The sequence below is a fragment of the Cladosporium halotolerans genome (genome assembly GCF_011745625.1).
Source record: "Cladosporium halotolerans strain TM138-S3 chromosome Unknown Sca2, whole genome shotgun sequence".
Lineage (NCBI taxonomy): Eukaryota > Fungi > Ascomycota > Dothideomycetes > Cladosporiales > Cladosporiaceae > Cladosporium > Cladosporium halotolerans.
The window spans coordinates 797,127-823,060 of record NW_027191453.1 but is presented as its reverse complement, the minus strand read 5'-3'; the positions used below and the strand labels follow the sequence as shown (position 1 = coordinate 823,060).

Here is a 25,934-nt window from a genome sequence, read left to right as displayed (position 1 = left end):
CGAGTAGAGAGGTAAAGGCATCAGAGGATCTTCAGCAATGAGGCTGAGGATCCCCCGCCAGCGCATACTGGATGCCGCCTGATCGTGCTTAGCGCGTCTCGCTTGTGGCGTCTTGCATGCAGATTGGCGCCATTTTCGTGTGACCGAGGTCTTGGAAGATGGTCTGTCTGGCGATGTGCACAGCAAAAAGGCTTCATCCGGTGCTGCCTGGGCTGATCCATATCCCCTCGAGAGTGCGAAGGGAGCAATTAAATGCCATCGCCTTCCCGACTTAATGGATTGCATAGAATGCCTTGCTGTGACGACTTGAAAAAACTGCCTGGCAGTCCGGCACAGTGTCACACCAGTATGGCCAGAAAATCGGTGTTTGACTTCGACTGGCATTGACGACCCAGTTGCGGGAACAAGGCCACGTCCCTGCGGCACGGCCACTGTCGTATGGCGCCTCCACAGCAACCAAGAAGATGCCAGCCTGAACCTTCGTTTTCATATCATCAAATCCGCCAGTGAAATCTCCAGCTCCCTCAACCCCCCACTCCCATAACTCGGCCCACTCTCATTCACCGCCTGATACAGCTCCCACGCCAGACTCCGATGCACGAACTCGCGGTACGTATACTTCCTCAGCACACTCTCCAGCCCCTCAAAACTTTCAACACCCGCGCATCGCAGCAGCGTGCGGATCAGATTCAGACTCCGCGGCGTGCGCAGCCGCGGCGTCGCAGCCGTCGTCACCATGAAAATCGCCCAGAGCGCGGGCTCGGCGTAGCGCGTGCCGGTGAGGTTTTCGGTCTCCAAGCCGAGCATTTCCGTGTAGTGGATGTCCATCGCGTCCGAAGCGTGGAAGTACCCATCGTCGCGGGTCGCGGTGCCGATGGCGAAGGTGCTGTGGGGTAAGGGTTTCGGTCAGCGGTCGTGATGTGCTGGTGGCGAGAACGGGGCGACTTACAACGTTCCTAGGATTGACACCATTCCGGCACGCAAGTGGTATAGCGCTAGATCTTCGAGGTCGTTGGCGCTGTCGAGGAGTTTCCAGCTTCCTGGTGGGCGACTTTTGGGGCGCCAGGCGAACATCAGCAGGCACATTTCGTGCAGTGCGGGCCAGGCTTTGGGGCTCTTGAAGTCGTAGCTTGCGAGGCGGGAGAGGAGGAAGAGTAAGGATCTGGTTTCGGAGCGGGAGTGATTGAACATTTCGAAGGTGGGTGTTTTTAGAGCCAAAGATCCGCTGGGGCGAGTCGACATCTGGTCTAGGTGTGGCGCGATGGCTAGTTGGCCGTCTGAGGAGATGAGCCTGGGTAGGTCGTCGAATCGCTTGCGGATCGTGCTGACGACGTGTTCCATTACTGTGATCATGTGTCTTTCATCAACACCGTCTGAGCTAGCCTCATTTGTTTCGACATTGCGCAGAGCTGATGTGTGGGCGGCGTATGCGGCGTCACTCCCGTAGACCTGGGATGTATGAGCAACTGCAGAGAGAACGTCATGAAGAAATTTTGCTCGACCTTTTCCCACGCAGCCAAGACGCGCAGGCACAATGTGAACGTCGAGGTTCCATTTCTAGTGTAAGATAGTTGGGGCGACTTCGAGACTTTTTGGATACACAACAAGGCTTGGCCGCGAAACAGCAGGGCACATGGTCGACCTGGTCCAGATCTACCAGCAAGTCCTAAGAGGTTCACGTCCGTGGAGAGGGCGAATAGGGACACTGCGTGGAGATCGGGATTGTAGAGTATTCGTGCCCAGAGGAATGCTTGGTCAGTCGAGCTCGCCAGGGCATGGTTTCCAATCACTGCGGGGCCAATGGCATCAGCAATGTTCGAATGTTGGCCTCATGGCGATTGACAAACTTTGCTCGATGGAAGAGGCCGGGACTACAGCGGCTACTGACTCCATCTTCGCCTGCTTCTCTTCCAGCTCCGCTCGCAACTTTGCTCTCCTGGCAGCGTGGACATTCTTCGAGACTGCGGATTTGACTTGTTTCCTGGTCCTCTTGTTCGTGGCGGTACCGCGGTGATCGTTGGGTTGATATGCAATCCAGTTTGAATCCATGGTTTCCTGATGAACAGTTCTCAAATTAGATACCCAGAATTGGAGCAAGTGTTAAGAATAGCTGACGCAGCCTTCTCTATGGGAAAAGGAAGCACATGTTGCATGAGCCGGGGAGCCGGGCATCCTCGCTCCGGGATTATTAAGAGCCGTTATCTGATGGCGCGTGGCATAGTCCCCTGTATCAACATAGATGATGTCGCGGACCTGTCACCCACTGCTAAAGGTTGCAGATCCTGTGCGATTTTCGCATCAAGCTAGTGGCCGTTGAGACGGAGGATGCTCGTTTACTGTCAGCATCTTCAAATTCGAGAGTTCTGAGCATGTGATTCAGGGACAGATTATGAGCGTCCTGGCGATTAATGTTTTGGCGCATTAATGTTCTGACCAACTGGTCATTCTCTTCGGTCGGGACTGAAGTCGTCATTGAGATCGAATGTATCTCGTCAATGGAATGGCAAGCAAATGATCCGCAGCGACAGTGCAAAGGGGAAGGGTCCGCTGCGCAAGTCGTCGGCACATCGACGGTCGGTCCTTGTGCTAAATTTTGTGGCAAAGCGATGAAACGTTTCCCAATGGGTGACTTTGAAATTACATACAACACGGATATATTGCTTGGAATACCTTACACGCTCTCTCAGACCTTCAGACCTAGCTACTCATCTGTCAAAATCTATCGGTTCGAACGATCAAGCGGCCTTTTCCGGATCTGATATGCCACAGACTTTTGGAGCCCTCGTGTCCCTGCGGCGTACATAGACTTTGAGCCCCGGTCAATCCCGATGCGTCATAACTTTGTTATCAATATTCTTGTTACCACCACTCTTCTGTGTGAATGAGCAAGAGCTGTGACACATCGTACATCGTACAGGATCACCATCTTGCCGCCTTTGAGGAAGGAACTCAGAATCGCATAGCCAGTCGTTACCCACAGCAATAACACCCACCCTTGACTCGCCACGCACATCGAAGATCCCGCAAAGGGCCCAGATCACCAAGCCAAGTAAATCGTCTCAATATACTCAAAACAAAATCACAAAAATGCAGCCCGACGCAGCCACTCCGGCAAATGGCCCCGCACAAACTCCAATCACAATCGGCGTCCTAGCCCTCCAAGGCGCTTTCATCGAACACATCACCCTCCTCCAACGCGCCGCCGCCACCGTCACCTCCAAACACCCCGGAACACCCCTCTCCTTCATCGAAGTCCGCACGCCCTCCGAACTCGCCTCCTGCACCGGCCTCATCCTCCCCGGCGGCGAAAGCACAGCCATCAGCCTTATCGCCGAGCGCTGCGGCCTGCTCGAGCCCCTGCGCGAGTTCGTCAAAGTCCAGCGGCGGCCGGTCTGGGGCACGTGCGCGGGCCTGATCCTGCTCGCGGAGAGCGCGAACAAGTCCAAAGCGACGGGCCAGGAGCTTATCGGAGGCTTGGACGTGCGGGTGCAGAGGAACTATTTCGGCAGGCAGGTGGAGAGTTTCGAGGCGGGGCTGAGATTGAAGTTTTTGGAGGGGCAGGAGCCGTTTCACTCGGTTTTTATCAGGGCGCCGGTTGTGGAGAAGGTCCTTGGGGTTGGTGGGGAGGGTGTTGAGGAGGGTGAGGGGACGGTGGTTGCGCCGGCGAGGAGGGCGCAGAAGGCGGAGGTGGAGATTATGGGTAGGCTGCCTGGGAGGGCGAAGGCGCTGAGGGATCAGACGACTACTGCGGAGGATCTTGGGGAGGATGGCGACATTGTTGCTGTGAGGCAGGGTAATGTTTTTGGCGCGGCTTTCCACCCGGAGTTGACTGGGGATGAAAGGATCCATGCGTGGTGGATGGAGGAGGTCATCAAGGCTGCAAAGGCGGCGTAGAGGAAAGGATGTCAGATTGAGCATAGCAGGTTATAGGCGTTCGTGGAAACACTGGTATGCGTTCAAGCGCAAGTATAGAGAATACAGCTACCGTTCCTAGGTATAGCGCTGCTGTATAATGACAGAGATCAAAGCCATACAGTCATGCCTTTCGATTTTGGCAAGCTCAGAGGCCACGCTTGAGGCCGCACCTGGTATAAGAACCCTCCCAAATCCGCAGAAACCAGTCTGTCGCGCCAGAAAACGCCTCATTCACTCAACCATAGCTTCTAGATCAAAGCCGCCTTAGTCGTATTCGTCCGCATATCTCTCCCTCTCCTCCATGATCTTCTTGCCGAAGCCACCTCGGCCGGGATCGAATTCTTCGCGGTATTCATCTCTGACTTGTCCACCGCTCTTGCCCCTACCATACTGCCTGCCCTCGGCAAAACCCTCGTCCAAGTCGCAGCGGATAATGCGCTCGTCCAGCTTCGTCCCGCCGACATATTTCATACAGTCCAATGCATCCTGGTGCGTGTAGTACTCGACGAAGCAAAAGCCGCAAGGCGTCTTGTGGAAACGATCCAGCCCCATAATAAGACGCTTGATGCCGCCACATTTGCCAAAAAGCTCGTGGATTTGCTCCTCGGTGGTGTAGAAGGAGAGGTTACCAACGTACAGAGTTGTAGCGTTCGCAAGCTTATCCATGGGGTCGGGAGAGGGCGCGCGCTCGGAGTTGCTGTGGCGGCGCTTGCGCTTGTACTGTTGGTGGGATTGTTAGTGAGCTGCGCGCGGTTGCTGGTGGTGCGAGGATGAGCGTGCCTTAGACATAGCGTATGAACTGGGCCGGTCGAGCCGGTCGACGGTGCTACCCATGCGGAATTGAGGCATGGTGGATGGGTGTAGATTGACTGTCGCCAGTCGAAGTGGTTGTATTCCTTTGAGTGAGGTTGGAAAGCTCGACGCTGTCGCATGTGAAAGCCAGCGACGTGATGAGGCTGAAGCTCGGAGCTTGCTTGGTGAGCTGCGCGTGGCTTTGGCTGGCTACGCGCCGCAACTTTTGCGACTCGGCCGCAAAAACAACAGCCAGACACGATCTCAGCGACTGCGTTTGTGCTTAGACACCGCAGGTACTGGACCGTCCGACTGCCTATTGAACCATGCCAAAAGTTGTCTCATATACGCCCGAGTGGCTCTCGAGACCATCGCCAGGCTTCAAGCTTTTCCAGCCAAACCAGCAAGGCGCCAAACAGCAACAAGAGGGAGCAAGGAAGACGGTTGCAAACCGAGGGACAGAGGTCTTTGTCGCGGTCGGAAAAGAGCTACGATGGAGTGACTTGGGACTATTGCGCGATGCTGAGAAGGATGGCCGCGCGAATCAGCTTGGGCAAGGATACAGGGTATGTTGTTGAATGGAATAAGGAGCTATGGAATTAACAACCACTGAACGAAACTACAGGTCCTCAAGTTGCCTTCGCCTTGGAACGTCACACAACTCTCTGTCTCGCCGGATGGTAGCCTCCTTGCTGTTCTGACGGCTCACACCTGCCATGTCTGCGTCCTCCCAAGCTCTGCGCACCTCCGCAGCGGAGACGACTCTGAGATTCGCCTCAAATCATTCCAGGTTGGACCGGCTGCGCACGTCCTCGAGCAAGCACCTCTGGCTACAGCCCTTTGGCACCCTCTCTCACGTCCCGGTACGCCGGCACTGGTTACGATCACGAAGGACGCATGCGTGCGCCAGTGGGAACTGGACATCAACAACCGATATACATTTGACGAGCCCTCGATCGCGTTCGATCTGAAGAAGCTTGCAAACGCCACCTCGACAAACGCAGACTTCAGCGCAAGCAAGTACGGCGCGAAGAGAGGCTTCTCCCCAGACGAGGTCGAGATGCAAGTTGCGGCTGCGGCATTTGGTGGTTCGGGCAGTGAAGACGAGGATGGCTGGTCGAGCATGACACTTTGGTTTGCCATGACCGAGGGCGACACTTATGCGTTGAGCCCGTTCTTGCCCAGCCAATTCCGCGTTCCCAGCACAATGCTGCCAGGGCTCAGCACTTCCGTTGTTGCGAAGACGCGGGCGATTCAGCACGATCCGCAAGCCACGGAAACCGAGAAGAGGACTGCAGACGCACAAACGAAGTGGCTTGCTGAGCTGGACTCTCAGAATCCATTGACAATGCCTGGCGCGACGGAGTTTGACACCGTCGAAATCTACTCTCGGCCTCAGAGGCTGGGTGCCATTCCAAAACTTCAGGGACCATTCACATTGTCACCTGAGCCTGACTTCGGCGAGATCACGGACATCCATGTAATTGCTCCTACGATCGACCGCGAAGAACTGTATGGTGAGGACTTGGAGGATGCTCCTCTAGGGGAAGAAGGGCTCAGCATCGGCATTGTCTGCCTCGCGACCAACTCTGACAAGGTACATGTCTGTCTCGATCTAGAAGGCGTTGAGGCCGAATGGCTTCCTGTCAAACGCAGTCGATCGTACGGCATGGATGATCTCGAAGATGGAAAGGAGTTGCTCCTGTTTGAGAGTCTGGATCTCACGTCTGGCACCGCCAGCGCGACATCATGGCCAACGTTTACGTCCTCTCCAGCTGGCCGCTACGAGCTATTTGCGACCACACCATCCGGCGTGTACAGCTTGGATTTCACCTCCTGGATTGGCGACCTAGAGGCCGAGCTAGCCAACCCCAGCGATGCAGGTTTTGAATTCAGGCTGGATGTCATCCTTGAGTCTGGCAACACTCTGATCGAAAAGCCTATCGAACTGTCGTCACACGTGGACGAGGCGAGTAACCCTACTACTGCGGCAGCAATCGTCGACACCTCCCTCAACTACTTCCTTCTCACGGCGACACCCTCTGGCCCCTACGCCGCCACCATCGAAATTCCCATGGCCCCTTCTAACCCTTACGAACCCGAACAGCTCTCACTGCCAGAGCCTCCGCCCAGAGAGCCATACCAACCACCGAAGGAGTTTTTCACCCCTTCGCAAATAACGGACCTGCTGGGTCCCAAGCAGTCCGAGCTCGCCCGCGCAAGCATGCAGGCCCCTCTCCGCTTCTCCACGGAGACTCTCCAGATCATCACAGACGCCCACCGCATCCTGTCCCACGAAACCCACCAGCTCGACCTCGCCGCTGCCGACCTCTTCCGCCGCTGCGAACGCCTGCGCTCCGAGCTCTACGACCAAGTCGCCAAAGTGCGCGAGATCGCGGCCCGCGTCGACGCCGTGACGGGCGACGACGAGCGCGACGGCGAGGCCGCGCTCGGCGCCAGCGTGCAAGGCGAGATCATCGAGGACGCGCAGATGTACGGCACCGAGAAGCTCGACCACCGCATCATGGTCGCGAATTCCAACACGCGCAACCTCAACGAGCGCGTCGAGATCTTGCGCCGAAAGGTCGCGATGCTGGGCGGGAAAGAGCTGAGCGCCAAAGAGCGCGCGTTCGCGGACGAGGTCGGCAGGCTGGAGGCGAGTTTGGCCAAAGAGAAGTCGCCGCTCAGCGACGATGCGCCTGCGCCGACGTCGCCGAATGCTCTGCTGCAGATTGCTAATAGTCCGGCGGGAGGCAGTCGCGGGAAGAAGGCGCAGGGCACGCTCACGGCGCGGTTCGGCGAGATCGATGAGTTGCAGGAGCGGCTTGTCAAGCAGGCGGATCAGGCGATCGAGCGCATGGGCGAGGAGTCGCGGGAGAAGAAGCAGGCCAGCGGAGGCGTGGCGTCTGACTTTAGGAAGCAACGGTTGCAGCAGGTCATGGCGTTGTTGGAGAGGGAGTCGGCGCTTGTGGATGCTGTTACTGAACGATTGGGCCGGTTGGGGGCTGGCAGGTGAAGTGGTTTTCGAGAAAAACCGCGGCTTTACTGCAAGGGACGTGTTTCGACATCGAATGGCTACTGAACGACACGAGTATGTACCCTGGACTGTATGATCATCATTCTTCACATGCTGTTCCCTCTTGACGTCTCAGCTCAGGCGAGGCATTCTCCCTTCCATCGCCACGTCAATCCCTTACGAGCCCGTGCGCGCATGTATTGTATGTATGTACCACACAACTTCTGGAATCGCGCGTGACACAGTTGAGATGACCAAACCCCCGCCTGCCTTGCCTTTCACCCAGGGGTACTGCAAGGCGACTGACACGTGAGCTTCGGTGCAGACTTCCATGCATTAGCGCGGCTGCACTCCTGCATCATCGGAGAGGGCGAGGCGCAGCGCTTGCTGTTCGTTGATCGATGCGGCTGAGATGGGGTTGGGGAATTGATTGGCACTTTTGAGATGCGATAGTAGGCTCGGAGGAAGCCTGGCGATCAAGTAGTGAGAGAGCACCTTACCTTCAATATGTTCATAGGGATCCAACGACAGCCTTTGCCTTACGAGGTTTGGACACAGCGAACAGGCCCGATCTCGCCTGCAATTGCACGTGTTGAAGTTGCCTCGCCGAGCAATCTGGCACGTCACATCTAGCTTCCACCATCGTTCCATGCCGCCTTCGCTGCATGTAGTCCACATGACTCTCAACAATCGCCAATGGGACGATAAGGCCTAGAGGTACGCCCAGCATCAAGGCCCGAGCGCAGCCCGCATCTCTCTATCATGTGAACGCATCGTCCCCGGGCAATCTCCAACTCTCCGCACGTGAGCTTCAATGCATACTTCCATGCCGCCTTCCACGCATCAAACACCAATGAAAGCGCCGGCGACCTGCCGCATCTGCAACACCGTCATTCAAATCGGGCAGTGCAGGCCGTCATGTGATCGCACGAGGGGCTTCCATGCATGCTTCCATGCAGTAGCGGCTGGCGACATCAGGTCCCAGTGCATGGGGTGGCCAATAGGGACAGAAGCCTAGAGCTCGGCGGACGCTGCTCGTTGCAGGGCTGCTCGTTGTTGCGGCCAGTCATGTGAGCGTGCCGGGGCAGGGCATGCAGCCTTGCCAAGGTCGGTCGGTTGAAGGAGCCGGGGTGGTGGGGTTTGGCATCCGGCGGAGGAGGGTGACGTGGATGCGGAAGTCGAGGATACTGCGGCGACGGTGGGTTTTCGTTCTGCGGTGGTCAGTGTGTAGAGTTGCGTGTTTGACGGAGTGTTTCTGTTTGCCAATGGCGGTGAACCATGGGTGGTGTCGGTTGCGTCGCCTCATCACCTCATCAGACGCCATCATCACCTCGAATAGCAGCATTCCCCAGTACAGATTACACCTTAGATCAGCCCTACAGCCAGAGGCATTGCCAAATCAGCGTCGCAGCTCCCCTTGGCGTCACCGGCAGCGTACCCGACTAAAGAACGTGCTACTGCAGCCCAGTGGGGAACAGGTTCAGCTGACTCCTGGGCTGACCGGTTCGCTCGCGTTGTGACCCAATGAGATGAAGCTGCTGGTTACGCAGGATCAGGCGACGAGGCGGCCATGTATCGGCGACGGCATGGCACTTCCGTGTGCCATGTCCGTGATGCATATCGTCGAGTGCAGGTTGACGTGGCATTGGGTTATAAAAGGGTGGTAGGATCCCGTTCGAAGTGTTCCTGATTAGCTCCATAGCATACAAACATACTAGCAATTATCACAAATACACGATTCAACGCACTAGCCAACAGCAAGTCATACGATCAGCACGACATACCAACACCAAAATGTCCAGTCACAACGACATCGAGCGCAAGGACTCTTCTTCATCGCAGTCGATCCGCAGCAGCAGCCCATCGGTACGCAGCGAGGGCTTCATCAAGCGTCGAAGCGATGACAACAAGGGCCAAGGCACTTTCCTGCAATGCGGCCGCCACACCAACCAATGGCTCTTCAATGACATCTCCCTGAAGGAGACGGCCAAGAGCATCTTCGGCTTTGGAACTCCGCGCGAGGAGTAGGGGTGAGGCATGAAGGGGAGAGTGAAGGATGCCACTGACGAGGCAAGGTTGCGATAAGCAACAGACCGTTACCACGGCCGTGGTCCTGAGCCCGACGTCCACGAGCAGCGGGCAGCGAGCGACCGACGAGACGGACAGGAGATTTGACGCGTGCGAGGCCGGCAACGGGCTTCTATTTACAACGACACCGCACGACGATCGAACAGTCTGGCCGTGCCGGACACGTAGCCGCCCCCATGCCGTACCGTGTTCGGCGGCGCTAGGATGGCCTGCAGGCCGTGAGTCTGGGGAGAGAGGGAGCATAGTGGCCTCTGCTGCGGCCATGTGAGGTGGAAAAAAATTGGCATCCCACGGAGAAGGGCGCGAGGGCTTGGGGAACTGGCCCTTGCACGATTGCGGGAGGTTTGGAGAAGACCGAGGCGCGAGACCAGGGTTGAGGTGGAGGGTGTTTGGAGGGGCTTTGGGCGAGCCGGCTGCGTATACGGGGGACCGACGGCGCAGCACTCAGCACCCACGCCCGCCGTGGCCGCCGATCGCGCACCTCAGCGTTGGAATCCCAGACAAAAAATTGTGAATTCGCTGCGTGAGCAAGGCGACTCCACTCCACAGCCACTTGTATGCACTATCCGATCCTTTTCTAGGCCGTTCTCTGCATCGTGATATATATCAGCTGCAGTGTGTGTCAGCTCCTTTCCACCGCACGTCTTTCTTGTCTCCCGCCACCTTACTACCATTCGTTTTCTCGTCACCAGAAAATCGTAGCGCGTTGAGTCAGTGCGTGCTCTCTACATAATACCTTATTTTTCCGGCCGTACCCGCGATTAACCAACATGGTAGCTACGCCATACATCATGTCGGCCAGCCTCGACACATATGCGAAGTATGTCTGACCCATTGGGTCTCACAACCCACCGGAAAAATCGCCTCGCAGCACTGGCATCCGAATGGAAGGCTCGATGCTGACCGCACGCCAGCCCCCTCAACTCGAGGTACTCCTCGAAGGAGATGCAGTACATCTTCTCGCCGCGCAACCGCTTCAGCACCTGGAGACAGCTCTGGGTTTATCTCGCTGAGTCGGAGCGCGAGCTTGGCCTCGATATCTCTGAGGAAGCTATTGCTCAGCTGAAGGAGCACATCTACATCGAGGACGACGAGTTCGCCGCTGCGGCGCTCGAGGAGAAGCGCAGACGCCACGATGTCATGGCCCACGTTCACACTTACGGTCTTGTGGCGCCGGAGGCTGCTGGCATCATCCACTGGGGTGCAACTTCTTGGTGAGTAATTGTAATCGCAGCTCGAATTGGGGGTTCCATCAAGCTAATGTCCTATAGCTACGTCACCGACAATGCCGACCTGGTAGGCTTGCGAAAACGACTGGTGTTTTGTTACAGCACTAACAATAGCAGATCTTCCTCAGGGATGCCCTGAACCTGATCATTCCCAAGCTCGCCAACGTCATCCACTGCCTGTCCAAGTTTGCCATGGAGCACCGTTCTCTGCCCTGTCTCGGTTACACCCACGGTCAGCCCGCTCAGCTCGTCACGGTCGGCAAGCGCGCTTCTCTCTGGATCACTGACCTGCTTTACGACCTGCGCAACCTTGAGCGTGTCCGCGATGATCTTCTCACTGAGTTCCGTGGTGTCAAGGGAACCACTGGTACCCAAGGTTCTTTCCTTGCCATCTTCAAGGGCGACCACGACCAAGTAGAGAAGCTCGACGAGCTTGTCACCAAGAAGGCCGGCTTCAACGCTGCTGAGATCAGCACTTCTCAGACCTACTCTCGCAAGATCGACGTCGACGTTCTGCACGCCATTGGTTCTTTCGGCTGCACTGTCGAGCGCATCGGTGGTGACATCAGGCACCTTGCCATGTTCAAGGAGATCGAGGAGCCTTTCGAGGCCGACCAGATCGGCTCTTCTGCCATGGCCTACAAGCGTAACCCCATGAGGAGTGAGCGTCTCTGCTCGCTTGGCCGCAAGATGAGGAACTTCGGTGGCGACGCTGAGCAGACCTACGCTTCCCAGTGGCTTGAGCGTTCGCTTGACGACTCTGCCATCAGGCGTATCACTCTTCCCGAGGGCTTCCTCTGCGCTGATGCTTGCATCATGCTGGTACGTCTTTGATCTTAGAAAGAGTCAAAATTGACGTGGAGTTTGGCTGACGCTTCTATCTTACAGCTCAACAACATTTCTTCCGGCCTTGTCGTCTACCCCGCCGTCATCAAGAGGCGAGTCGAGGCTGAGCTTCCTTTCGTAAGTCGCTGCGTTTTTCTGGCCTACATTATCCACGACTAATGTTCTTCCCACAGATGGCAACCGAGAACATCATCATGGCTATGGTCGAGAAGGGCTACTCTCGCCAGGACACTCACGAGGAGATCCGTGTCCTCTCCCACCAGGCCGGTGCCATGGTCAAGCAGGAGGGCAAGGACAACGACCTGATCGACCGCATCAAGGTTGCAGAGTTCTTCAAGCCCATCCTCTCCGAGATCGACAGCCTCACCGACCCCAGCAGCTTCGTCGGTCGCTCGCCCGAAATCGTTGAAAGACTCATCAGCACTAAGGTCAAGGCCGCTCTCCAGAAGTACCACGACAAGCTCGACGGCGACGTCGTCGAGCTCAACGTGTAAGCTTGTACGCGCGACCTTCACGATGTTTCCTTCTGGCGTGACGCCTTCCAATCAAAAAGCAAGCAATTTGATCTTTTAGCCCTGTTATGAACTAGATAGCCCACCAACCATAATATCCACCTGTAAATCAACCCCCTCCCGGTGCGCCTCCTCAAACATCAGATGATCATCATGCCCACCCCCGCGCGCCAACTCCCAACCTACAACCCCCCTCAAGAAAACCACTGCCCCTCCCTACCCCAATACAGCAGCGCACCACCAATCAACCCACAGTTCGCGATCCCAATCACATGCCCGAACGCCGCGTCCTGCACACCATACCACTTGACGACCAAAAAGTCCGCCGCCGTCGTCACCAAGCCCGCAAACACGCATGTCCCCAGCGCCTTGCGGTCCCGCCAGTAGCACGCAAACGCCAGCAGCGTCAGCCCTTTCTCCAGGTTGCGCGCCGCGAGCGCGAGCACCAGCCCGCGCTGCGTCTTTTGCGCCGTCGATTCTTCGGCTGGGGTCGTTGAGGAGGAGGAGGAGGATGCGGTGTTGGCTTCGAGCTTGGCGTCTGAGGAGGGAGGGGGAGCGATGGGCAGGCCGAAGCCTGAGGCGAAGGAGGGCGGGTCGGCGAAGCCGGCGAGGCCGAAGATGGTGATTTCCGCGGTGCCGACGAGGATCGCGAGGCATTCGGCTGGCGGGGGGAGGTTGGCGAAGAAGTTGCGCGAGGCGGTTGACATGGTGGGCGAGGCTGATGTGTTGTGTTGTGCTGGTGGATGGTGTTGGAGCTTCGGAGGGGAGGTGGTTTTGTTCAGGAGCTTCGATGCGACGAGGTGTTGATTTGATCTACAGAGCTATAGCGGGTTTCCTGGTATCGTCATTGAGTTCCGGAGATCTGGAGCTTGGCTCCGGGCGCCAGGGCACGGGGCATTGGGGGCCGCAGCGCTTGGGTCGCTGGCGGCGATTGGAGGTCCTAAGTCGGGTGTCGGGTTTGGCGTGCAGCTTTTGGCCTTGGAAATAGTATTGGCGCAATTTCTCCGCCAGAGAGTGTACCACGGGCTGCCACCTTATGCACTCATACTGTATGGATATTGCGACGATCGCTTGGGCGCATGAACCGGGCAGGGATTCGCTGTTCGGTGCACTTTATCAGTCACATGATCACGCGTGGGGGAAGTCGCGCGTCAAGGCGACCGAGCTTTCGGTACCGCTAGGCTGCTTTGCTTATTCGTCTCATCACCTGAACTCGACTCTCACACATCGGATACTCATGCCGCCAAGCGACTGCTGCGGTTCCAGCATGCGGCATGGGCCAACCTCGAGCTTCGAGGCGGAAGGTCGTGCAGGTGTCTTCAGATGAGGATGAGAATGTCACTGCGAATTTGGCCACGAACCCGAACAATGATGTTGAGGGGAAAGCCGAGATCATGAAGCCCGTCAAGGGCAAATTGAGATCACTACGCAAGTCTTCAAGGCAGCATGAACCTGCACAGAGCTCTTCTGTGCCGGCTACGGGTCCCCAAAGCTCTCCCCAAAAGAAAGCAGTCAGCAAGGGCAAGCATGCAGAGGTCAAGCCACAAGCCTCACCCAGCAAAGCGAGAGCTGCACAAAGCAAACTGAAAGCATCCGCCCAAGAAGATACGAAGTCGAAGTCCAAGCCAATTTATTCCTTCTTCAATGCAGCCACTCAGCGGCAACAATCCTCTCAGCGGTCAGCAAGCCCCGCGAAATCTGCGACGCCGCTCGAGGACCCGGAGACAATCGACTCGGACGAAGGCAATGGCTCGTCGCTTACCGTTTCCAAAGGCTCCAGCGTAGCACTGGCGATGCGCAAACGGAAGAGTCACAATGGCTTGCAGGACGATGCTAGCTTACATCTACCGCCTTCTCAGAAATTTCGCAAAACAAGCGATGGTCAACGTGCAGCTCCGATTTCCATTGTCAATGAAGACAAGCGTCCCTGGGTCGTGCAATTCGGTCCCACCAACCTTGATGAGTTAGCAGTCCACAAGCGAAAGGTCGCCGATGTGCGAAATTGGCTAAATGCCGCTTACAGTGGCAAACGACAAAGGATCCTCCTGTTGAAGGGTGCTGCGGGCACGGCGAAGACGACTACGATCGAGCTGCTCGCTAAAGACATGGATGTGGAGATCACGGAGTGGAAGAACCCTGCTGGCAACGATCTCACGTCAGAGGGCTCGATGACTGCATCCGCGCAATTCGAAGACTTCATCGGTCGCGCTGGGAAATCCGGAGGCCTCAATCTTGTGTCGAGCGACAACATTGGCCTGTCGAAAGCACCAGATGATTCGCAGACACTCGGTGACAACAGTTCCCCAGACCGAAAAGAATTATTGCTCGTCGAAGAATTTCCGAACACCTTCTCAAGAACCTCCCCTGCTCTCCAATCATTCCGTGCAGCCATCGCTCAATACCTGGCATCACAGCCTGTGATGAACGGCACACCGACGCCTATCGTACTCGTGGTATCAGAGACACTGCTCTCAACCAGCACGGCTTCAGCGGATAGCTTCACTGCACACCGATTGCTGGGTCCCGAACTTCTGAGCAATCCGTGGCTCGACACCATCGAGTTCAACGCCATAGCTCCGACTATCTTGACGAAGGCTCTCGAAGGGATAGTCGTGAAGGAAGCGCGTCGGTCCGGCAGACGCAAAACGCCCGGTCCGCTTGTTCTCAAACACATTGCAGAAACGGGAGACATCCGCAGTGCCGTCTCGTCATTGGAATTTCTCTGTCTTCTCGGGGACGACGGAGATACGTGGTCTTCAAGAGTGGCATTCACCAAACCGAAAAAGGCCAAGGGCGAGCCCAGCCTGACGAAAGCAGAGGAAGAGGCTCTCAAACTTATCAGTAATCGCGAAAACAGCTTAGGTATCTTTCACTCGGTGGGCAAAATCGTTTACAACAAGCGGAAATCCCCAGATCACGAAGCCAGTCTTGCGCAACCTCCACCTTGGTTGCCGCAACATCGGCGCAGCAAGGTACCGGAGACGGATGTGGATCGACTAATCGACGAGCTGGGGACTGACCCTACAACCTACATCGCCGCTCTGCACGAGAACTATGCGCTCTCCTGTTCATGTTCTAGCTCCGAAGACACCCTTGATAGCATTAACGGCTGCATTGACAGCATTTCCGATGCGGATCTGCTGTCGCTCGACCGCTTCTCGTTTGGCACGCGCGCATTTTCCGGCTCGGCTACCGACACCTTGAGGCAAGACGAGATGTCTTTCCAGGCTGCTGTACGCGGAGTTCTTTTCAGTCTTCCGTGTCCAGTGCACAGGAGCACGCCGGCTAATGGAAAGCGAGGAGATTCACATCACATGTTTTACCCGAAGTCGCTCAAGCTATGGCGCAAAAGGGAGGAAATTGAAGATATGCTGCAGCTGCTCACGGACAAGGTGCAAAAGGGCGGTTTGGACGGTGATGGGCCAGCGCGGGTGAGAGGCGCCGATTCCGGTGTGGCTAGCTGGAAGCGCGAAGCGGACGGTACTTCAGGAGGCAGCACAGCCATGCCGTCCGCGAAAACGGAGATGCTGATCGATCGCTTGCCTTACATGGCCCGCATACTGGAATCCTCTAAAGCGCCACCATCAGCTCTCGACCAGATTCTGAGCGTAACACGCATTGCGTCCAGTGCTGTTCCAGAGAATGACAACGACGAGGAGTTCGACGCTGCTGGAGATCAAGAAGGTCAGGCGGGAGAGCAGTGGGCAACGGATAAACCGGACGCGGACGCCTCCGGCCGTTTGAGAGGGACGAAAGCGAAGCGCAGGCCGGGCGCGGGCACTAAATACGAAGGTGGAGGACTCGGCATTCCGGTAGAGAGTCAGGTCGAGAAGTTGGTGCTGGAGGATGATGATATTGTCGATGACTAACGCCACTGCGTGGGCGAATGGACTGACAGGTTGCACGCGCTTTAGCGAGGAGTTCGGCGCATCCTGGATAGAGAACGGTATGTATAAAAAGCATCAATTGATTGGCGGCAGCTAGCAAGGGTGACCTGCGAGCCGCCTTTTTCGACCATTGTCACCTCGGAGTTTCTGCCGTGCCTTGTTGTGCAAAGCATACTCTTTTCGGTTTTCAGGAGATAGGGTGGACTCTTGTTTACCGCAGCTGCCTTCGCATCGGCAAATTTGTTCCGGCAGCATAATCCGATTTCGCCGTGTTGGTCGCCAACGGATGCGTTCATTGACCCCAGAATTCCAGTGACGTGTGTTCTCCGTGCTATTAAGAAACGGCGTGATGGTCGAGCGTCGCTAGATGACGATAGTGGTCGTTCTTTACACGCAAATAGACCTCGTGTGGACACGAGCAATGCCGTCGCTCCGACCTCCGCGGCCGCAGGGGGCCGTTAGTGGAGATTGTCGAGCACGGCTGCTTATCGATCTTGGTGGCGCATGGGAGGGACGTGGGAGGGAGATAAGGAGGATGAGAGATCTTCAACTAGCTGTCGAGCTGTGACGACTACTGCAAGTATCACCTTCGCGATAGAGTTGCAAAGAGACATGCTCTTCCAGAAACACGAATCGCCTCACTCGTCGGGACTCGGCCTTGCGCTTTTGTGCGTTTGAAACGGCGATCGCCGCCATGTGCGGCGGGCCGCGCTCAGGGACAAAATCTTGACCGGGAACTCGCCGATTCACAGACGGCTCGCCTGCGTGACGAGCACCATCGTTTACAGCGTCTGAGGCGGTGGCGCTCGCCTAAGAGACGCTGCGGCTAGATACATACTATCGGAGTTCAGCCATGCATGGCGATGTATACCAAGCCTTTCCAAGATCTCTATGTTAAGCACCGGGCCGTTGTAGATTCTCTTCTCGTTTCTTCGCGTACGGTCGTGCTCCACTACGCTTTGCCGGATTTTCTTCTAGACGCAATCTAAATCGTTTAGTTGAGTCTTAGAGCGGCGCTAGAGCTCTTGGTCGCATGCCCTGCGCCCAAAAAAAGGAGACGACTACCACTGCTCGTTAACACGAGCCTCCGTCGTAGATTGAGCGCGCCAATCGATTCCTGATGACAGACCAGCCGTTGCTCCATGCGAAGCTAGTAGAGCAAGACTGGTAGACGCAAGCAATCACGTTGTCTCGTGAGCCGACAGCCGCTGGTGATCGCCTGGAGGGCAAGATTCATCGCCCCGGTCCTCGGCACCTGGACAATAGTCTGCTATGGGTCCTAGGCTAGGAACCCACTGGGTACGAGAACTGACAGCCTGTCAGCCTGGCGCTTTGGCGTGCCCACGACGGCACGAAAGGTAGGTTCCGCCACAGCAAGGCTATCTAAGTAGGTAGGTGCTCGCTCGTGCGATTGTTTACTCCATTCTTCTTGACATCAACCCTTTCGTATTGTACAGTCTTTTCCTTGTACAGACACACTCTCGCTTGTTTCATGTTGTTGTAATAATGTTTCCTTCTTTCTCTTTCGCCAGCGTTGTCGCGCTGGCTGCTTCTGCAGCAGCATCTGCAGTCCTTCCCAGGAGCGAGTCCACCCTGGTCGCCCGTCAGAATGACCAGGACTGTCTCCAGGTCTCAGTCAGCTTCCATGAGCTGAGAGAGACTGCCTGGGGCGAGAGCATCTCGGTCGTCGGATCCATTCCTCAACTCGGCAACTGGGACCCCGCCAGCGCCATTTACCTTTCCGCCTCCTCGAGATACTCGGACGACAACCCTCTCTGGACTACCTCTGTCAACCTGCCGCCTGGCACATCTTTCCAATACAAGTACATTCTTTTCCAAACCGACGGAACCGTTGTGTGGGAGCAGGACCCGAACCACAGCTACACTGTCCCCAACAACTGCGCCGCGAACCCGACTCAATCCGACACTTGGCAGAGCACTGCAGGCTCCCAGCCTACAACGGCACCTGAGCCGGTTTGCACCAACAGCCCGACCTCGCGTGAGTGCTGGGACGAGAACTTCTCTATCGACACCGACTTCGACAGCAACTTCCCGACCACTGGTAAGACTGTTCGCTATGACTGGACCATCACCAACACCACCATGGCTCCGGACGGTGTCTCTCGCGAGGTCTTCAGCATCAACAACCAGTACCCTGGTCCCGCTATCGAGGTCAACTGGGGTGACTACGTCGAGGTCACCGTGAAGAACGAGATGGCAAACAACGGAACTTCCATCCACTGGCATGGTTTGCGCCAGTGGCACAAGAACACTCAGGATGGTGTCCCCGGTCTCACTGAGTGCCCTATCGCCCCTGGTCAGCAGAAGACCTACAGGTTCCAGGCTACTCAATACGGTACTTCCTGGTACCACTCTCACTTCTCTTGCCAGTACGGCGACGGTATCATTGGCCCCATCATCGTTCACGGCCCCGCTACTGCCAACTACGACATTGAGTCCGGCCCTCTGACCATCTCCGACTGGTACTACCCCACCGTCAACACTCTTTCTCAGCGCGTTGCTCACTTCGATGGCTCGCCCCCTACCGCCGACACCGCTCTCATCAACGGCAAGCAGGTTTCCGCTAGCGGCGGTGAGCACGAGAGGACGATGTTGACTCAGGACAAGAAGCACCGCGTCCGTCTGATCAACATGTCCGTCGACAACCACTACATGGTCTCTCTCGACGGCCACCAGATGCAGGTCATTGCCTCTGACTTTGTCCCTATCGTTCCCTACAACACCTCCTGGATCTTCCTCGGTATCGGCCAGCGCTACGACGTGATCATCACCGCCAACCAGGCCGCCGGTAGCTACTGGTTCCGTGCCGAGGTCCAGAACCAGGCCGGCTGCGGTAACAACGCCAACAACGGCAACATTCTGTCCATCTTCTCCTACGAGGGCCACGAGAACGAGACCCCGATCAGCACTGGCTCCCCCTACACCCAGCGCTGCACCGACGAGCAGGGCCTGACCCCGTACTGGAACTCCTACGTCCCCACCGGCGAGGTCGCCGACAACATGACTCCGCTCGACACCTGGCTCAACCAGACCAGGGGCTCCGACGGTTCCCTCACCCTGTACTGGAACGTCAACGGCTCCTCGCTCAACGCTGTTTGGGAGAAGCCGACCCTCGACTACATCAAGAACGGCCAGTTCGACAACTTCCCCGAGCGCGCCAACATCATCCAGCTGCCCCAGCAGGGCACCTGGACTTACTGGGTCATCCGCTCTGTTCCTGGCAACCCTTACAACGTCCAGGTTCCTCACCCGATCCGTGAGTTCTCCAATTCAAGCATAAATGGCATTTGATCGGTTGCTAATCGTTGATCTAGACTTGCACGGCCACGACTTCTACGTCCTCGGAGCCGGCCAGCAGGCTTGGCAGGAGAGCGACATCAACAACCTCAACTACAACAACCCGACCCGTCGCGACACCGCCATGCTGCCCTCCAACGGCTGGTTGGCGCTTGCTTTCCAGACTGACAACCCTGGTGCATGGGTAAGCGAAGTCCCCACGAACCTAAACCTTTCTCGATATTCTATGACCCCATGCTAACGACCCGACGGGTTTTACATTGCCATATAGCGTGGCACGCGGACGAAGGTCTTGCGGTTCAATTCTTAGAGTCGCCCGAGAGGATCGGTCAGGTCGAGGAATTCCCCTCCGACTTCGACAGCCAGTGCCAGGCCTGGGACTCCTACTCCTCGGGCATGTTCTACGCCAAGCACGACTCTGGCATCTAAGGGATTGTTTGGGCGGTCGAACTGAGCATTATACGATTTTTTTAATGATGGAGCTACACCAGATAGAGCATAGACACAGCAATGCAAATACGGCAGGGATTTTGATTCCGCTTACTCCATCGTTAATCTACGCGCTATTTCACTCACCATAATTGACCTCTAGATCAAGACGGGATTTACATTTTGCTCAATGACTTCTGGCGTCGATGTACTATAAAGTGACATTGCTGAGGGAGCCGTAAACTTGGTCTTGGCATTCCAGGCTTGACCTCACCACAAGCCGACACTCCCCAACCACCTCGAATCCCTCATTACTTATTATTCAGCGTGGTTTCTCGAGCTCCGATCATGCTCCGGTCATTATGCTTCAGCTTTGGCCGACGTAGCAGCCCGCTGAGTGATAATGCCTCGCGAATGGCCCAAGGCCACGGCTTTCTTCCTTGAGCGAGCGCTCAGCATCTCTCCCACGGCACGACACCGTATGCTGCGGCCATCGTCACTCTTCTATTATCAGAGTAGTCATGCAATTGAGACAATGCATTGAGAGCCTTTTTGAAATCGCAATGCGTGCGAGATCAGACATCCAGCGATCTCAAAAGTGACACACACCTTGACGCTGCTGCTATACCTGCTCGCCTTTCATGGAAGTAGCCATGCCACTGAGACAGATTTTGGTGAGCCCAGCAATCTCCGAGTGCACACACACTTTACTGTGCTGCTGCCATGAGCACTCCGTTTTGGTTGATTTGGTCTTCTCCGAGAAACGACATCCGCGCCTCAATGTTTGCTTTGCCGGACCAGCTTCACCACGTACTGAATCAGGCCTGCGCTGCTCCACTCAACTTTGGCTTTTGGACAACACAGCCGCCCACTGAGTGACGCTTCATGCAGTCTGAGCTGCCTGTCATCTCAGATAGAATTCATGGTGCGCTGATAGTATAGCGTCCGATCGCACATCTATCAATGCTTCAGTCGCGCGGGAGAAAAAGGTCTCTGACTTGTGATCACTGTGGCCAAACCGCTGGCGTTTCCCATAGACTGTTTCCATCCAGTATCTGGCCTATATCAAAGCCTTGAAGATTAGGCATATCTGTCATGAGATCGTCCAGCCACGAAGAGTCGTTCCAGCTGTGAAGTCCATTTGCGTCCGTCGCTGGATATGGTGCTGTGTTTGTCTCAGCAACCGGCGCAGCCGAATATGACTGCAGGACGTTGGACAGGCTCTTGGTATCTGCTTCCTTGCGCTTCTGATGCAACAGTACCAATAGGCACGCAGTGTTACAAGCTTCTCTTGCGGCATCCGTCTCGTACAGCTGCGCGGCATTCTTCAGCACACCGATTGCATCGCCGAGCTGTGCGATAGATGACGGAGTGTCGAACGCCAGCAAGATGCACACGATCTGGAAAGGCACGTTCGCCGTATGGTGCCACACACTCCCGGAGTCCAAGTTTGCCTGAGCACAGCGTATGCTTCTTGCAGTCAAAGCTAGGATCCTGTCCAAGGGCTCGCCAGAGATCACATAGTCCAGCGCGCGAAGTCGCCGGCAGAGACATAGAACAAGATTGCAGTGTGCCAAAATTGTGGATGGTATTGTGAGCTCGCGATCAAGCACGCTGGATAGTGTGGCTTTCAGGCTCGGCAGGTCTACATCCTTACCAGGATCAAGGGACTCTGACCAAGGAAGCAAGCTGAGAAGCTCTGCAGTAGAGTCGCCTGGACGCGAAGAGGGCCCCTCGTGGGTGGCATTCTGGAGAATGACTCTCGAGCGACCCATTTCGAAAGACATCCACACATTCAGGTGCCGGGCAACTCCAAATAATCGTCGGCAAAGCTCCGGGGCTGCAAAGCTATCGCGTTGTATCCCGGGGATATTCTCCGACAAGTGAGCAGAATGAATGCCAGATGCCTCTACCATGTGCATCAAAGTACAACTGGCCATCCATGCGACATGAGGAGACGCAGTCATCCTCAGGTAAGCGGTTCGGAGGACCCAGCCGGTCACAATGTCAATGCCAGGGTGGCCTTCGATCGAGCGCTCCAGGATACGCTTCGCAGATTCGACGAGGTCGACTTCAATATCGCTCACGAACCTTTGTGAGAAAAGCAGACCAAGTGCGGCGACTCCACACAGCACAGCATCATATGGGCCTGCGAGTGATCCGATCTCCCACCGTGCTTGGACACGCTGCTCCAGGATTGCGCGATCAATGAAGCCATAGCACGGATCCACTTTCTCCAGATAGAACGCCACCAGGCTCTCCATTGTTGCGCGCGTGATGATCTCTGTGACAGGTAGTCCGCTCGGTTCTCGCATTGATTTCCTAGCTCCAAGGAACAGGTTCCACGCAAATAGATGTAGTCGAGGCGCGTTCGCTGGATCTATGCCCACAGCCAACTTTCTCACGAATGCTGCGCCAGAGTTCGCTTCCAAAGACTGCAGCTGGCTGTGTGGGCCTGGTGATGGTGCATGCACTTCTCGAACGGGTGGTGGTGGTGCCAGAGTAGGCGCGCGGGCTTCCATGTTCGGCGGAGACGCGTGATGCGACGACGATGCAGTCATTCCCCGCCTTTCGCGAACGGAGAAATAATAACAATCGTATTCATAGCGGACGCAGCAACTACATGGGTTCCCGCCGTCACACTTCCGCTTTCGTTCACGGCAGGGCTCGCAGGCCTTCCTGGCCCGCATCCTCCGGACATGGCCAGTCGATGAGCCGGTCTTCGAATGGCCATTCGTACCATCTCCCAGCTGTGAATTAGGTGAAATCGCACCGTCCATCTTTGGTCATCGTCGGTATGATGCAATTCTGGGTGGCGACATGGTGTTCGCGACGCATCGACGCGACATCTGAGCGGACGGGTAAGACAAATGCGACATCACAGACTGGTCGAGGAGTCGTGCCACAATGTACGCATGGATGATGAGAGCCTCATCGGATGCAGCGCGATCTCAGCCCTACCGGATGATGATCTGGCGGGAGGTTCGGAAATCGGGCCACACTCGCTGTCGAAACTTGACTCTAGCCGCACACCTCATCCCTATGCATACCAATTGTGGCACTCTCCATATGATTTCAGTTTGGCCTTTCTGCTCTGCTTACTCTTATTGGTAATATGATGGGCAGTCAATATCGTCAACCACGCGGCTCATTCAAACGCCGTACGGTATGATCGGATCCACAGTCTCAGCCCAACTACGGCGTTATTGCGGCATGTTATCTTTTCACAGCCGCAAACAAGCTTTCGTCGACAGTGCAAGAGTCACCGCCACATCGCGATAGCGTGAATCATGGGACGGTCTTTCTCCAAGTCTCGGGATGGGTCTTGTCATTCTCAGAAGAGTATAGAAGACCGAGCAGAAGTCACAACATATCGAATGGATTCCGCGTATCCCCGCCCCTTCCCGGCTCCATTCCCAGCGCACGGTCACCGCGAATATGCGCGTGCAATCCTGTGTCTGCGACAAATCAAATTTTGGAGTCCCCTCGTTCGCATGATGTTGGTATACACGCCCTCTCATCTATCATAGCAGTTATATCCAACCTTCGCGCCAAACGGAAGCTTCTTCAACGGAGTTTCTGCGCGCTTCGTCTTATTGTAATTTTGTTTGAGCAGCACCTCGGAGGCTAGGACCAAATCAAAATGCAGATACCGCAGCATGTGACGGCTTTAGAGTCATGCGGGACATTGACAATGCCCAGCGGCTGCAACACACCACTTGAAAGCGACGGCGGGAAGAAGGCACCAATCCAAAGCGTCTTTTGCATGGGAGGAGGAAAGCAAGTACCAGCACTGCTTATAGAAGAAGACTATGTTGTGGACTTCGAAGGACCCGACGATCCCCGCAATCCCCAGAACTGGTCGACCTGGAAAAAGTACATCTTCGTTTGCTTCCAATGCCAACGTGGACTAACCCTGTGCGTAGGTGCTATACAGCAACGATCGCCTGTTTTGGAACATTCGTGTCAGCCTTCGCCAGTGCGCTCTTTGCCCCAGGTGGCTTCTACGCTAGCCATGAGTTTGAAGTCAGTACACTTGTTGGCCTGCTAGGAACCAGTCTTTTTATGCTAGGATTTTTCTTTGGCCCCGTCATTTGGGCACCTGGATCTGAGGTCATTGGCAGACGATGGCCTCTGCTGATTGGCATGCTCGGACTTTCCATCTTCACAATCGGAGCTGCGACAGCAGCCAACATTCAGACTCTCATCATCTGCCGCTTTTTCTCAGGCGTGTGTGGTGTAAGCCCACTGTGCGTTGTGCCAGGCGTATTGGCAGATATGTACAACAACAATTACCGCGGAGTGGCAGTGACGCTGTACGCACTCACCATTTTCCTCGGACCATTGCTCGCCCCATTCATGGGAGGATTCATTTCCATGAGCTCTTTGGGTTGGCGGTGGACATTGTACATTCCCGCAATTTTGGGTTTCTTCGACGCGGCTTGCATCACTTTCTTCGTCAACGAAAGCTATGCAGCGCTCATCCTGACGGAAAAGGCTGTGCAAATCCGGAAAGAAACCGGCAACTGGGCGGTCCATGCAAAGCAAGAGAGGATTGAGTTCGACCCAAAGGAAATGCTGCGCAAGTACTTCACGCGCCCGATCAGGATGCTCTTCACGGAGCCGATCGTCTTCCTTGTCTCGATGTATATGTCATTCATCTACGGCATCATATATGCGCTCCTCGTTGCGTATCCGTACGTTTTCGAGGAGATGTACGACATGAACCCTGGCGAGCGAGGTCTTCCATTCATGGGCATGACGCTGGGCGTGATCATTTCTGTCCTAGGGATTCTTGCGCTCCATGGCTCGTACGGCAAGAAATTAAAGGCCAACAATAACGTCCCCATTCCCGAATGGCGCCTGGACTATCCTATCATCGGAGCACCTGTTTTTACTGTCGGTCTTTTTTGGTAGGTTCAGGACTAGCTTCGGTGCATCGTCGTTTATTTATTGCTAACATCTATTGTCAGGTTCGCCTGGACGGCGTGGAATCCCACCATCCACTGGATCGTGCCATCGTGTGCCGGCATCCTGACTGGTTCTGGAATGCTGTGCATATTCATGCCTTGTTTCAACTACTTGATTGATGCATACCTCCCGGTGTAAGTTTCTTGTCTTCGATCATTGTCGATATACGAAGATTGACCGAACACTGCAGTGCGGCTTCCGCCGTTGCAGCCAACATCATGCTCCGGTCCATCGTTGCAGCAGGCTTCCCGCTCTTCACTCGTCAGATGTTCGCAAATCTGGGAATTCAGTGGGCTGGTACTCTTCTGGGATGTCTCGCGGCGATCATGATACCCATTCCGCTGGTGTTCTTTTACTTTGGAGCCACTTTGCGGAGGAAGAGCAAGATTCTGGCCAAGGAGCTTTAGGCGAGCTAGACTAGGAACCTCAAACACAATTGCATTCGTAAACGAAACTGTATCTGCATCGACCTTTTGCAGGAATTATTGCAGAAGGAACGCTCACGCGTTCTTTCACATCCACCAAATGATTGCTCATATTGGATTATCAGCAGAGTTGCTTGGCCTCCGGAAAGAGTTTTTGTCAATCTCAAATACTTCGATCCATTAATGGCTGACTGGAAGAGCGATGTAAGAACGACAAATGGGTGCGACAGTTATCTTCATCCTTTGTTGCCTCTTTTCAAAAAGTCGCATACTTGAGCAAACATATACTTTATGGCCTGCATGGGACGGTTTGCGCTGTTTTGGTGTCTTCAAACAGCATCGACAATCAACAAACTACGCTTACTGAGCGTTTTTACGGCATTGCATATAATAGGCGCTACGAGCATTGGCGAGACTCCGACACCGCCCAACAAGATTACTCACATATTCTCCTCCCATCCCCACGACATTGACCCAATCATGAGCCGCAGAAGCGCAAGAAACGC

General features: G+C 55.6%; 10 protein-coding genes across 10 annotated transcripts; 6 read left to right on the top strand and 4 right to left on the bottom strand.

Moving 5' to 3' along the window:
- Positions 1-43: 43 nt before the first annotated feature.
- On the bottom strand, positions 44-1,700 carry WHR41_00804 (uncharacterized protein). Its single transcript, XM_069369410.1, has 2 exons — positions 950-1,700; positions 44-886 (listed from the first exon to the last, which is right to left on the bottom strand). Exons 1-2 carry the CDS (start codon positions 1,351-1,353, stop codon positions 487-489), a joined length of 804 nt encoding a protein of 267 aa, XP_069233738.1. The 5' UTR covers positions 1,354-1,700; the 3' UTR covers positions 44-486.
- A 1,387-nt stretch (positions 1,701-3,087) lies between these two features.
- WHR41_00803 (uncharacterized protein) lies at positions 3,088-3,894 on the top strand (the record flags this gene model as incomplete). The annotated part of the gene is made up of 1 exon (XM_069369409.1): positions 3,088-3,894. The coding sequence occupies one exon, from the start codon at positions 3,088-3,090 to the stop codon at positions 3,892-3,894; it is 807 nt and encodes a 268-aa protein (XP_069233741.1).
- Positions 3,895-4,179: 285 nt separating this feature from the next.
- On the bottom strand, positions 4,180-4,764 carry WHR41_00802 (uncharacterized protein; the record flags this gene model as incomplete). Its single annotated transcript, XM_069369408.1, has 2 exons — positions 4,180-4,635; positions 4,696-4,764. The coding sequence occupies 2 exons, from the start codon at positions 4,762-4,764 to the stop codon at positions 4,180-4,182; spliced, it is 525 nt and encodes a 174-aa protein (XP_069233740.1).
- A 189-nt stretch (positions 4,765-4,953) lies between these two features.
- Positions 4,954-7,723, top strand: WHR41_00801 (uncharacterized protein; the record flags this gene model as incomplete). Its single annotated transcript, XM_069369407.1, has 2 exons — positions 4,954-5,273; positions 5,333-7,723. The coding sequence occupies exons 1-2, from the start codon at positions 5,034-5,036 to the stop codon at positions 7,721-7,723; spliced, it is 2,631 nt and encodes an 876-aa protein (XP_069233743.1). The 5' UTR covers positions 4,954-5,033.
- A 1,677-nt stretch (positions 7,724-9,400) lies between these two features.
- WHR41_00800 (uncharacterized protein) lies at positions 9,401-12,511 on the top strand. Its single transcript, XM_069369406.1, has 7 exons — positions 9,401-10,525; positions 10,589-10,631; positions 10,726-11,025; positions 11,083-11,107; positions 11,158-11,862; positions 11,929-12,003; positions 12,060-12,511. Exons 2-7 carry the CDS (start codon positions 10,603-10,605, stop codon positions 12,378-12,380), a joined length of 1,455 nt encoding a protein of 484 aa, XP_069233742.1. The 5' UTR covers positions 9,401-10,525; positions 10,589-10,602; the 3' UTR covers positions 12,381-12,511.
- Positions 12,512-12,592: 81 nt separating this feature from the next.
- Positions 12,593-13,105, bottom strand: WHR41_00799 (uncharacterized protein; the record flags this gene model as incomplete). The annotated part of the gene is made up of 1 exon (XM_069369405.1): positions 12,593-13,105. One exon carries the CDS (start codon positions 13,103-13,105, stop codon positions 12,593-12,595), a length of 513 nt encoding a protein of 170 aa, XP_069233882.1.
- Positions 13,106-13,672: 567 nt separating this feature from the next.
- Positions 13,673-16,267, top strand: WHR41_00798 (uncharacterized protein; the record flags this gene model as incomplete). The annotated part of the gene is made up of 1 exon (XM_069369404.1): positions 13,673-16,267. The coding sequence occupies one exon, from the start codon at positions 13,673-13,675 to the stop codon at positions 16,265-16,267; it is 2,595 nt and encodes an 864-aa protein (XP_069233881.1).
- Positions 16,268-17,791: 1,524 nt separating this feature from the next.
- Positions 17,792-20,032, top strand: WHR41_00797 (uncharacterized protein; the record flags this gene model as incomplete). The annotated part of the gene is made up of 3 exons (XM_069369403.1): positions 17,792-19,562; positions 19,621-19,787; positions 19,937-20,032. The coding sequence occupies 3 exons, from the start codon at positions 17,792-17,794 to the stop codon at positions 20,030-20,032; spliced, it is 2,034 nt and encodes a 677-aa protein (XP_069233755.1).
- A 1,004-nt stretch (positions 20,033-21,036) lies between these two features.
- WHR41_00796 (uncharacterized protein) lies at positions 21,037-22,296 on the bottom strand (the record flags this gene model as incomplete). Its single annotated transcript, XM_069369402.1, has 1 exon — positions 21,037-22,296. One exon carries the CDS (start codon positions 22,294-22,296, stop codon positions 21,037-21,039), a length of 1,260 nt encoding a protein of 419 aa, XP_069233754.1.
- Positions 22,297-23,073: 777 nt separating this feature from the next.
- WHR41_00795 (uncharacterized protein) lies at positions 23,074-25,457 on the top strand. The gene is made up of 4 exons (XM_069369401.1): positions 23,074-23,908; positions 23,959-24,945; positions 25,006-25,137; positions 25,194-25,457. The coding sequence occupies exons 1-4, from the start codon at positions 23,676-23,678 to the stop codon at positions 25,408-25,410; spliced, it is 1,569 nt and encodes a 522-aa protein (XP_069233757.1). The 5' UTR covers positions 23,074-23,675; the 3' UTR covers positions 25,411-25,457.
- The last annotated feature ends 477 nt before the right edge of the window (positions 25,458-25,934 follow it).

Coding starts and splice junctions, on each gene's coding strand:
- WHR41_00804 (XM_069369410.1), bottom strand. CDS start 1,353: ATGATCACAGTAATGGAACACGTCGTCAGCACGATCCGCAAGCGATTC. Junction 887..949: donor GTGTCAATCCTAGGAACGTT/GTAAGTCGCCCC, acceptor CTTACCCCACAG/CACCTTCGCCATCGGCACCG.
- WHR41_00800 (XM_069369406.1), top strand. CDS start 10,603: ATGTCGGCCAGCCTCGACACATATGCGAA. Junction 10,632..10,725: donor AGCCTCGACACATATGCGAA/GTATGTCTGACC, acceptor ACCGCACGCCAG/CCCCCTCAACTCGAGGTACT. Junction 11,108..11,157: donor TCACCGACAATGCCGACCTG/GTAGGCTTGCGA, acceptor TAACAATAGCAG/ATCTTCCTCAGGGATGCCCT.
- WHR41_00795 (XM_069369401.1), top strand. CDS start 23,676: ATGCAGATACCGCAGCATGTGACGGCTTTAGAGTCATGCGGGACATTG. Junction 23,909..23,958: donor AACTGGTCGACCTGGAAAAA/GTACATCTTCGT, acceptor CCCTGTGCGTAG/GTGCTATACAGCAACGATCG. Junction 25,138..25,193: donor ATTGATGCATACCTCCCGGT/GTAAGTTTCTTG, acceptor CGAACACTGCAG/TGCGGCTTCCGCCGTTGCAG.